The sequence below is a fragment of the Balaenoptera musculus genome, chromosome 16, assembly GCF_009873245.2.
Source record: "Balaenoptera musculus isolate JJ_BM4_2016_0621 chromosome 16, mBalMus1.pri.v3, whole genome shotgun sequence".
NCBI lineage: Eukaryota > Metazoa > Chordata > Mammalia > Artiodactyla > Balaenopteridae > Balaenoptera > Balaenoptera musculus.
Genome location: NC_045800.1, coordinates 55,595,870 through 55,608,164, shown reverse-complemented (window position 1 = coordinate 55,608,164; position 12,295 = coordinate 55,595,870). Strand labels below are relative to the sequence as shown.

Here is a 12,295-nt window from a genome sequence, read left to right as displayed (position 1 = left end):
CACTTGGATTTTGACTGGGGTTTGGGGGTTGTTACTGCAGCATGTGTAGCCCATCCTTACTGGATACATTTTGAATATTCACATATTTGATCTCCATTTACTTAAGCAGTATAGTCTCTCTCAGACTGCCTGGCTGAAACAACTTGGAGCCACAGAAGGACTCAAGAGGGCCCTGCCTGAGCAAAATGGTACTTTTCATATTTATTTAGTAAGGAGACAGAATGAATGAAGTGAATAAGTAGAAGAGTTGAATGAATGAAATCCTTAATTCCTACTTATAAATCTATTCGTAGGCCTGAAGAAAGTGCCTTCAAGATGTTTCCAGGCTCTTTGACATGAGGAAATAGCACCATGACCTCACTGCCAGACTTTCTGCACATTTATTAATTCCCTGAATACTTCATTCATTTCAGGGGTAAGTGGCTGGGGCCAGGCCAGGGCCAAAAGGTCAGATGACAACTTCAGGCCAAGCAAACACATCCTGTGACCAGAAAGATGGACCAGGGCAGGAAAGGGAAGAAAACCAGTGGTGGCTTTTGAGCAAGCCTGGGATGCCTGGTCCCCAGAGGGATGAGAGGGATGTGAATTCTCCAAAGATTCAATCCCCCAGAAAAACAGTGATTGAGGCTGTGAGGACTTCATCAAATGATTCCAAAGCTCTGATGAAAGAATAAGCATCCTAGAATAGTCATAAACATTAATTTAAAAACATAAGGAGAATGGACGTGGTCATTTTATTTTAAAGGGTTTTAGAAAGCTAACATAATTACAACAGTGTATTACTGACACAGGACTAGATAAAACAATGTAAAAAACCACAGACTCCAAAAAACGGGTCCAAATATACATATATATACATATATATACATATATATCTTATATATGCATGATAAAAGATAGAAATAGAATACCCAAATTGTAGGAGAATAATGAATTGTTCAATTAGTAATGCTGAATTAAAAAGTTAAGCATTTGGAAGAAAAACAAAATCAGATTCTTTCAGTTATATATAAAAATCAAAATCAGAAGAAAATATAAGTAATGATTTATGTAGTCTTAGAAGGGAAAAGAGCTAAGACTATCAGAGAAGAAAATCCAAATAAAATATTGATATATCTACACAAAAAATATATAAAACATCTCTGCCAAAAAGTAAAACACAACATAAAATCAAAATTAAAAGTCTGATTTATTTGCAAAGTACATAACAGATAAATCAATAAGAAAATTAATATCTAAGTAGAAAAAATGGGATAAGTAAGAATGAGAAGAGGGAATTCATAAAAGAAGAAATACTGATGGCCAATAGTATGGAAACATGAAAAAATGCACAATCTTAGTAGTAATTAAAGAAACTCAAATTAATCAGTAATAAGTATCCAAAATCTATGGGCTATAGTTAAAGCTATAGTCAGAGGAAAATACACTTTACTTTTGTTATTAAAAATTTAAAAACCATAAAAAAGTGTGCTGAAAATAATTGAATTGAATGTTCATCTTTTTAAAACAAATTTTAAAAACAACCAAAAATAAAGGCCAAAACAAATAAATATAAATATAATATTTCTTCAGGCCTACGAATAGATTTATAAGTAGGAATTAAGGATTTCATTCATTCAACTCTTCTACTTCCAATGCAATATAAATATATGTACGCCTTAAACTTATACAGTGCTATATGTCAGTTATATCTCAACAAAAATGGAAGAAAAAATATACAGAGTGAAGCAGGACGCCCTTCACCTCATGAAGGGTCTACAAGGAAAGGAGAAGCCTGGCTTCCTGGTTCTAGGCCCTCCTGCAAAAGTGAGGGGGAGGCAGAAAGCAGCTATGGTGACTATATTTCTTAGGGCAGTCGTTTCCCAAACTGACAAAAAACCCAGGTCACCTCGGGGCCTCGCGAAGGTAACAGATTTCTGAGATTTTGATTCACTGGGAGCAGAGTGGAGCTGAGAGCCTATGACTTTGGCTAGCATTCCAGGCAATTCTGCGGGTCGCTGCTCTGAGAGCTGCATGAGGTGGCATAAGCGCTGTGCTTGCCAGGACAGGGCAGGCTGGATTTGGGGTCGGCGGCGGCTGGCCCAGCCCAAGGCGTTTGTTAGGCTAATAAATGGTTACTTGCATTTCACTGGCTTTTGAGCATGACACTTGTATTTGCTTGGCAAACCACGGGTCCATAGTTGGAGATACTGTTCTCCTCCCCACACAGGTTGCCACCAGGGCTAAGAACATCCCATCCAGGTGGACCCCCGCCCTGAGATCCTCCTCGTTTCCCAGCACCCCACCAGCCACTTCAGGTTAGGAGGACAGCATCAATTTTCAAAGTCCACTTCCCGGCATCTCCAGCCCACACTCCATGATAATGTTCAATCCCTTCCTCGTTAATGAGAAAAGAAAAGAAAAAAAAAAATATCCCTGATTCCTGGCAGGTTCTAAAGCATAGTTCACTTACACAATAATGAGCAAACAACCTTGACAGCAATGAGCAAACTGTGAACCCTGGTTCCCGCACACCTCTGACAGCCAGAGAAGGGAGGCAGGCTGGTCCTGGGCAGGAAGGGGATTCAGGAGTGTGAATGCTAGGCCTTCAGCTGTACCCCCAAACCCCTGTCCTCTGGCTTGGGCATGGCTAAAAGTGAGAACAGTAGAGCTGGCAGACTCCAAAGAAGACTGTCCTGTCCTGTGGGAACAAGCCCTTGCCGTACCAGGATCCAGAATCCAGGCCAGAGCCCGGGCCTTGTATGTTGCGAGTTTTGGTAGTTATTTTCATTCTAGTACAGGAAGCAAATTGCAATCACATTGGTTGTATCTATACCTTCATGGGAGACTGTTGACTTACAGACATAATTTAAACTCAGAGTCCCCATCTCAAGAGCAGGGTGTGTTTGCCATTCTAACTCACTCAGTCTGACTTTCTATGGAACTGAGAAATTGGTGATAAGTGTTCAGGGCACAATGAGTTTGGAAAAAATTGGCAGGTAACAAAAACGGAAGACAGTTCTCGGATCCTGCAGCTTTGCCCCTGGAATGGGCCCTGCAGGTCTGCATCTGTGTGTGATCATTGATTCATCCAGCTTTAAAAGGGAGAAGCCATTACTGACCAATTTACAGATAGGGAAACTGAGGCCCAGGGAGCCAGCATGCCATGGCGAAGACTCCTATTCCATGAGAACAAACAACGGGGCTCAAGAAGTTGCTCAGAGTCCTGAAGTCCCGAGGGAAATGTGCTGCTCGAGGCCCCTGAGGTCTGTCCTTGGAGCACCTGGCTTCATTAGGTCCCCTGTGCAAGAGATGTCAATCATCATATGTCCCTTAGTAAAGGAAAACAGCCTGCCCTCAGCCCTTGAGAGAGTGAAAGAGATGATCTAGACAGTATTCTTGAATCCATAATTTCCCTCTTGTTTTAGGTCTTGGGAAGCCTGGATGAACTGTAGTTTCTATCCTTGGACTCTCATGAGAATCCATTTTTAGGTTAACTCCACCTTCTCTTGAGCTGATGTGCCTGGGGCCCCACTGCTTGCTGATAAGAATTGGAAGTGAATATAGGGAGGTTGTTGCCTCAATCCTAGACTGAGGGAAGAATGCCGGCCAGGGGATACATTTAGAGAGAGGAGATCTGAAAAGATGATCAGGTGCTCGATCAGGGGAAGAACCAGCTCTACATGTCCAAGAGCCTGGGGAGAAAGTTTCATGTCCCCTGGGGATGGCTTAAGGGTAGGGGAGCAGGGGCAGGTCTTGGGTGGCATAGAAAGCTCTCAGAGCAGGAATGTGGGGCTCTAGTGATTGAGGGATGAAGGGGGAAGGGAACACCGTGGAAGGACTAGAAGGAGAAGACTGAAGGGAAATGGAAGAATTTGAGCTCATCCACAGATTTTTATTGCATTTCCCTGACTGAGGGGGCACTCATTACATGCTGGGAAACAATCCTGTGAAGCACATGACTGCATCTTGTACACTGACCTTTATGCACAGTATAAAACAAAGGAGACAATCATCTCAGGGTAGACATGGTCCCCGCCCCCACCTTACATGAAATAGAAAGAATTATATAATGGGTACCTGTCCATTTCTCATTTTGTCTTGGCAATGAGAAAATTCAGGTGGAATTTTCATGCTTGGTTATGATAATTCTCTTGTTCTGGGTTGTCTTACATGTATCTTCTTTCTTCTAAAAACTTTCTGGTCTTTCCTTTTTCCATTTGCCATAACCTACGTACCTAGGTTTCATATGTGCCTCTAATTTTAGGCAGTTTCCCATTCCTTTGGCAAGCAGTCTGGATTTGAAGTGCAAATAGTGAATTGTTCTGTACATCACAAAAGTACCCTTCTCACTGCCCCCAAGTTCAGTGCCTGAAGAAAAGCTTCATGAGGTTGAAAATTCAGTGATGTGACAGTCTAGGTGGGCCAGAGGCTGAGCACACAGGTGCTGTCTCCCTCACCCTGCCAGCCCCAATGTCTTCAGCACATCCCACACCTACCCCGATAGCCTCACAGAAGAAGCACACCTCAGAGAGAACTCTACCCTATAATATTCAATTCGCGTATCCCACCCACTCGTCCCATTGGTAATTCTTTGGGCACCCATACAACAAATACTCATCAAGCACTTACAAGTGCGAGGCGCTCCCTCTGGTAGTTTGGATACAAAGAAAAATAAAATGGAAAACTAATTTAACAAAGATATTTCATTAAGTTAAAATGGCCCTTAGCCCATTCATGAAATATTTTCAACCTCCTTTTGTGATTGGCATACAGCTGGAACCGGAATTCACTCTCGTCCCCCAGTTTGCTGCCTGGGCTCCGTATAATCCCAGCTCCATCCACCCTGAGATTGCTCAAGAACATCCACGGTCATGAGCTTGATTGTGGGCCAAGATGGTGTCAGAACTCTGCTCAGAGGGAGGTTTTATTTGCTCACTGGATGGTGCTGCATAATTTGCCCCCCAGTGTGTGAAATGCACCTTTAGGGAGATTTTCCCTCTTGTCTCTATGAATAATGGACCCATTGACCTATAATGGGATGAGGATGTCACAGAAGAAAGGGGATGTTGAACATGGAGGCATTAAGACTGATGATGCCCGTAAGGAAGGACCCAGCCTGCCTGACCATTTGCTTCCTCCCGCGATACTGGCGTATGCCACAATATCAAAACAGTCTCCTAAAAGTATGCGGGGAAGGGAAGGCTGCCCTTTGTCCTCAAGATCACCCTAGTGACTATAGCGAGGCCACAGCCACTTGGGCAAGTGAGGGGATTCCTAGGACTATTCACTGTTACCCGTGTAGGACATGGCCAAGTGTTACAGTTTAGGGTATAGCTCATGAACAACTAAAAACAACACTCATGTCGTAGACACGGCTGGGCTAGCCATGGGAAGGAGACTTTGGCACCAGGTAGTGGCAACTTGGAAAAATGGGAATTGGATCTCTTGGAAGCTGAGACACTGCCTGCTCGGACACAGATGTGGTCCTCCATTGATCCGTCTGCTGGGCTGCAGTGTCCTCACTAAAAAAAGGAGAGGGTTTGAAGGTGCTTTTTCTGAGATTGACTCTGACCCAATGCTGTGCTCTTTGGCAGGACAGAAGGTGTCCTTTGCCATGGACTGGACTGGACCAGAAACCCTCATGCCCCACGGTCAGTCTCTTTTCACTTCATCCTCCCACAATCAAATGTGTCCCCTTGCTTTTCTCCCATCCCATGAAGGAATGATCAACACTGGACACGGGGAAACTGGCACTGAATTCTCTTTCAGAGCAGCAGGGACCTCAGCAGGGAGCCAAGGAGGGGGCGGAGGAACCTGCCTCTTCAGGCTGGGAATTCACAGATGGCCAAAGAAGGAGGAAGAGCAGGAGATGTCATTCCAGAGCCCCGTCTCTCAGGAGGAGGACACAGTCCTCCCCTGAGCCATGGTTATTCGGCTCACCCTTCTTCCAGTTGCTGTAGCCCATCCTCCCTCCTGTTACATACATAAACTGGCCTTCGGTCACCTCATCTGTGATGCCAGGAAAGCTATGTCAGGGGCCATGTCCTGGATGGCTTTGTTCTCCTCAGCATTCTTGGGGGTGGCCACGGTGGCCCCAAGCTCAGCGCACAGAGCCTTCACTTTGGAAAAAGGCATCTTTTCACCATTGGTCACGTAGAGCATCTTTCCAGACTTTTTACCCAAGGAGAAGCTTTGCACTGAAATCACAAAATGTAGGTGAGGTTGACTTGGCTTCAAGCCCAGCCTAGGACAGCAGATGAAAAAACCCTTCTCTGGGAACTTGGGAGTCTGGGGTTGAGCCCCATTCTCTACCACCCCTGGTGAGATCCTAGTAAGAAGGTGGAAGGCAAGTCCCTGGCAGCAAGCCGGGGCTCTCCTGGCATGTCCCATCCTTAGGACAAATATCTGTTGAAAACTGTCCCAGTACAGGTAGGCCTAGGGAAACATGCTTGAGCCCCACTGCCAGACGTGGGCACCAGGATGAGAAAGAGTCGTGGACCGCCATCTGAGGCCCGTGGGTGCTAAGGAAGGAGCAAAGATTCCAGAGTCAGCAGACCTCCACGCCATCCTCCTTCCCACTTCCTAACTGTAGGCTGTTGAATGAATTATCTAGACTTCCTGGACCTATTTTTTTCTCACCTGTAAATAAAATGGGTGTAATACCCACAAATAGGGATGGCAAGAGGATTGAATAAAACCACATTATGAGAAAATTCCAACCTAGTATATAATAAGTCGTCATAAATGTAAGTTCTTTTCCACCGTCCCCCCAAACGTAGAGCACTCTGGAGAAAAAGTTAGAGTCAAGAACACACTGGGACAGAAAAAAAGCTTACACTTTTTGATGTGATCCAGTTGTGATTTCAGGCTCCTTATCTGTCCCTCTAAGTTAGCCAGCTTAGCCTCGGCAACTATAAAGCAATAGGGAGAGGATATTTATTTAAAAGAAGACCCTCATTTGGAGAGCAGAGTATTTTGGAAAAAAAAAAATTAGCTACTAAAAAGTATTCTTATTCCAGAAAAATAAGAAAACAAAAAGAAGCAAAAGGAAAAACACTGTATTCCTGCCTTCTCAGATATACTTAGTAACTATTGTAAACCATAACTCTGGAAATAATAATAATACCATAAACTATAGCTCTGGATCCTTTTCTTCATATACTGCTTAAATATTGCAATATTATAATTATTTATAAGAAAAGGCCCAGCTAATTATTCTCCTTTCTGAAAATTTTTCTTAACCATATTTTCATTTCCTATTCTAGGCAAACTCTTTAATATGTTTATTATTTTGATAGGCCAGTGGACAAATATAAGAGGTCATCATTTTGGTTTTGTTGTTACTGAATTTATTTTACTCTGAACTAAGTTGCTGTGATGTTCCCCATTATCCAGGGGTCCTATGAGGCCAACCCTTTTCATGCCACTCTTGTGACAACAGACATGATCCAACAGCAGAGAGGACCAATTTCCTCCCTTGCAGCCTGGAACCACGCACTGGACTGTTGCAGCTGAAGTAGGGCCAGGGCACATGTCCTACAGAGGTCTGCTGAGGGAGAGGCGGGCAGGGTTCGGAAGTCTATACCCGGGCACCAGTGGGAATCCCCTTGGGCCCCAAGGAGCTGAGAGGAATGAGGGTGCTGGGTCAGGAAGCAGAGCTGAGCATCTTCCAGTAGGGCAGCAGGAGACGGGGCACCTCCCACCTGGCCCTGGAGTTCCCAGGTCCTGGATCCCCTCAGCCCACATCACTTGCTGGGGTGAGCTCCTTACCCGAACTGTCTCCACGATCTCCTTTGTGGCCCTTTGGTCCTGGAAGCCCAGGTTTCCCTATGTTTCCTTGAGGCCCCATTTTCCCTGGAGGGCCCTGCAAGCCTCTGAGCCCTTGCCCTGTTGGAAGAGGAAGGAAATGTGACCCAGTGTCTGTCACTCATTCTCTTTCTCCAAAAGCTCAATATTTGATTGACCCCAAGAAACCACCACTCAGCTAGTAGTGATCCAAAGAAGAAAGATCCTCCTGCATCTCAGGGGATGGCCTGTCCTAAGGTCCAGCTCCCTGAGCAGAAAAGACACCCCTTCTCTAAGGACAACCACACATCACCAATTCCTGGGTGGCAATGAGGGATCCTGGAGAGCCAGAGAAGCATCTTTATTTTGGAGAGAATGCCCTTTTACAGGAATTTTTCTCAGTGAATCATCACCTACCATAATGAAAGGTGAGCCTCCTCATGTCTCTGTGCTAGATCCCTTAGAGAGAAAACTCTCCCGTTGGGGTAAAAGATTTAAGAAGTCACAGCAGCCTGTCCTATACCTGGCTCTCCCTTTTCTCCCTTGGGTCCATCTCGCCCATCTCTGCCTGGGGTGCCGTTGGTGACCGGGATGCCGCAGGTCACCACTGAACAGGTCTTCTGGGCATCCTCACAGGCTTTTGTTTCTGAGCAGGATGCTGTCACCACACACAGAAGGAGGACAGGAAGTGACAAAAACAGGAACATGGTCCTTACCTTAGAGTGGAGAAAGTCAAAGAAAATAATTCCATCTCATTTGGTTTAGTCAACATTTGCTACCATCTCTGATGTGTTGGACCCTGTGCTCAGGGCAGCTGACACAGAGGGGGATATCACAACTCTTGGCCCTGAGTTACTTCCAGGCTACTAGGAAAACTACTACTAGCACAAGCAAAATGCATTAGAGTTAGATCAGTGCTAAAACAAATATAGATGCAAGAGTAATATAATAGGGGCCCACTTTCCCTGGGGTTCTCATGCCCTGTGGGCCCAAGGCTTAGTTGGTTAGACAGCCCTAAGCACAAAAGCCCACAGGGTCTACAAATGACACACAAGCCCTGTTCCTGATGGCCCGGCAAAGAGGGCTCATTTCTTGCATGACCTTTGGCTGCTCTCTTCTCAACTCCCTTTCTTGAGGGCCTAAGTAGCCTAAATTTCCCTCTTCTTCTCCTTCCTTATGGACGCTAAAGGTAGACTCAAACTATAGCATGTGACCCATTGCTTGGCGGGACCTGTTTTACAACATCCATTGTCTCATGTCACATAAAAATCTCTGTTTTACACCTCAGGGCCCCAACCACCCCCAGAACCACAGCTGTTTCCCCAACAGCCTGTCAATCATCCTGTTTAATAAAGTCTCTACTTTGTGACAGGCACTTGCTGGGACTCGGGACCCAGAGTACCCTGAGGTATGGAAACTTATTCTGACCCTGAGAATGGAACCTTCTTTGGTCATTGATCCTGGCCAGTTGACACTTAGATTTACCTCCTTCCCTTGGTTTGAGATTTTCCACTGAGAGGCCATTTTTCCAGCCAGAACCCAGGCTCCTAAAATTTCTGTTCACCCTGGGCCCAGCAGGGTCAGCTCATACTTCTCCTCCTGGCAGGATTCTCTGCATGCTTCCGAGACGCCTCTCCGGCTCTGTGCCCCCATCCAGCCACCAGATTCCCATCCAGCTTTTGCTCGAGCTGGTCCCCTTCCAGGAAGCCTCACAGCCCAGCCCCCATGGGCCTATCCCTCTGCTCCTCTCTGGCCTCTAATTCCAATGTCCCTGCCTTTGCTGCATCACTACTGCATCTGTCCTTGGCCACCCTGGCCTGTCAGCTCCCTTAACCCTTCCTTTCCTCCAGGACTCAGTGAGAAGTAGCAAGTTGGGAGGGAATTTTCTTTCTTTCCTTTTTTCTTTTTTTGTTTTTAAGATTTTTAATTTTTTTAATTTATTTTCTCTCTCTTTTTTGTTTTGGTTTTTTTTGTTGTTTGTTTGTTTATTTTGTTTTGGCTGTACTGTGTGGCACGTGGGATCCCAGTTCTCTGACCAGGGATGGAACCCATGTCCTCTGCCGTGCAAGCACGGATTCTTAACCACTGGACTGCCAGGGAAGTCCCGGAAGGGAATTTTCTTTATCAAATCTTCTCCACCTTCCCTCTTTCTTAACCTCCCCTGATTATGTGGGAGGCCAAAGCCAGAGCTAAACACGTTGCTGGCACACACACCCGACTTCCATTCTTCTGTTTGGCTGAAAAGACCACCTTTAGCTTGCAGATGGTAACCTGGATCCAGGAAGGGCACAAGGCCCCAGGTCAGAGAGACAGAGGCCCTCAGGGGGCCTGACAACCCCACCACAGCCCCTGCCTGGAACTCACCAGGATCAAGCCGAGTGGCCAGACTCTTGGCCAAGGCCTCCTCTTCTGTCCTCAGAAATGACTTACTAGGGGCCTCCTCAGAGCACAGAGGCTATGGCAGGGAAGCTGGTCCTCCAGCCTAGGCCTCTGGCAGATGCCTCAGCAATGTCAGCCCCAATTAGTCTGGTGACCAGGGACAGTGCTGGACTGGCCTTCAACCCCAGATTAATAAACAACCATCCTTAGAACCGCTGTATGCTGGGCAGTTCTCCAGGGCTGCTGGTGGGGTCTCCAGCTTAGCACTGGGCAGCTCTCTACTGCAACACCCCAGACTCCTCCCACTGCTCCCTCCCGTGCATCTCTCTCTACAGCTCGGCTATCTGATCCTCTAGAATCACAGATTCCCAGATCATAGATCAGAATCCCAGAGGATAGTTCTTTCCAAATATTTGTCTCTGGAAGGGACGTGCATAGACATCCTACCAAACACATGCTCATGCATACACACATGTACATGCGCACACCTGTGTACCAGTTGTTCTGCCTAGTTCCCCCTTCCATTCATATTTAATTTACTAGGAGCAGGAGGGAAGGGGTTAAACACCTACAACACTGAGTCACCTCATTCCTCCCTTGTCATTCAGAACATTCGTCAGCTGTCCTCTCTGGGCGCATCGCAGGGCTAGACACAAGGAAAGGAAGTGTTTGTAGACAACTCAAATTCAAAGCTGAACATGGGCATTTGCACTAGCTCTTCCAGCCTAGGACACTTCTCTCCATCTTTGCATAATTGCTTGTTGTCATTCAGATTTCATCTTAAATATTATTGCTGGAGAAAGGGCTTTCCCTAACCATTCTATCACAAAATTATAATTCTCTGTTTTAGTTACCTGCTTATAATTCTTCTCTATGTAAAATTGTCTTATTTCTTTGGTTGCATATTTATTGACCATCCCACTCCTTTAGAACAGGAACTTCATGAGAACAGGCATCTTGCTTCCCCACCTCTAAGAGGGCCTGGAAACGGAATCAATGCTCAAACATTTGTGGAACAAAGGAATCCTCCAGCATCGTGTCCTTAAAGTGGCCCTCTTGACTTGCCTCCAGCTAGAGCTAACATCTGTGCCCACTCTCCCAGTGCTTTTAATACTTTTCTAGGGCAGGAGCTGCATTTGATTCACCTCCTTGTCTCCAGGGTGTAACTCAGGGCTGGGCACGTGGGGAGGATCCACTGAGAGAGTGAGGAGGGAAGCAGAGACCCTGAGCAGGGCAGACACCAGATCAGTCTGTGGCTCCTCCACGCCTGGGTTTCCAGGAGTGTCCGGTTCTTATCTCCAGAGCCTGATCAAGTGGCCTTTTTCAAGTCCCTGATATAACATTTGATTCCTGCCTTCCCCCAAACTTACACCCACTCTTTGAAACACTTAGTCTCACCAAACAACTCTAGAGGTTTGCTTTTTCCCTGTGGTGGAGCAGGGGTAGGACCACTTCCCTTTGACTCTGCCTTGTGATTGGTGCTTTGGCCCCTCAAGAGTCATCGGCCGTTGTGTACTCAAGTCAATGTGCCCTGTTCAGCAAGCCTCCCAGATTCCTGTTATCAAGGAGGCTGCCAGGCACTGAGAGGGGCCCATTGTAAAGAAGACCCCTCCCAGGGCTGTGTTTACTGATGCCATTGTCACAACTCCGAAGGGCCCATAGGCTCAGAGGACAAAGAATTCTCAAACCCTACGGCAAATGAGCAGACCTCCCAGAAAGGTGGAAATCTGAAGCTGAGAGATTTACATACAGCCAGGACCCTACATGTCCTACAGACTTAGAGGAAAGATGGCTTTAGAAGGAAGGAAGAGGATAGAACGGGAGGAGGGAGGGATATGCGCTGTGAGCAAAGGGACAATAAGAAATACTTGACTCTGGTGGGAAAAAGACCCCCGTCGAGGATGCATATCCATTGAGTCTGTCCTCTCATAGATCTGGGGTTTGAATTTATGCTTATTAGTATTATTTTGCTATTATTATTATTATTAAAATTTTCCCTTCATGCCAAGATGAAAAATTGTTTTTCAAGTGTCCCAGCTCATCACAATCTAGTGTACCATGGGGACGTAAAAGCAATGGAGGACCTTACCCTTAACCCAGGCACCTCAGGATTTTCTCAGGAGATGAGGTAAATTTGAATTCACCTTGT

The 12,295-nt window shown here is 46.0% G+C and overlaps 1 protein-coding gene across 2 annotated transcripts in view; it reads right to left on the bottom strand.

The window, feature by feature from the left end:
* Positions 1-12,295, bottom strand: part of LOC118883020 (mannose-binding protein A-like) — a 17,371-nt gene extending 5,076 nt beyond the window's left edge. Inside the window, exons 1-6 of one of the 2 annotated variants that reach the window (XM_036829540.1) lie at positions 10,132-12,295; positions 8,291-8,483; positions 7,753-7,869; positions 6,819-6,893; positions 5,987-6,179; positions 4,832-5,504 (exon numbers count right to left, since the gene is read on the bottom strand). In XM_036829540.1, coding sequence (XP_036685435.1) covers positions 5,363-5,504; positions 5,987-6,179; positions 6,819-6,893; positions 7,753-7,869; positions 8,291-8,474 — 711 coding nt within the window. In that variant the 5' untranslated portion in view covers positions 8,475-8,483; positions 10,132-12,295 and the 3' untranslated portion in view covers positions 4,832-5,362. Of the gene's footprint in view, positions 1-4,831; positions 5,505-5,986; positions 6,180-6,818; positions 6,894-7,752; positions 7,870-8,290; positions 8,484-10,131 lie in introns of those variants that run through there. The other variant, XM_036829542.1, reaches the window with a different exon arrangement.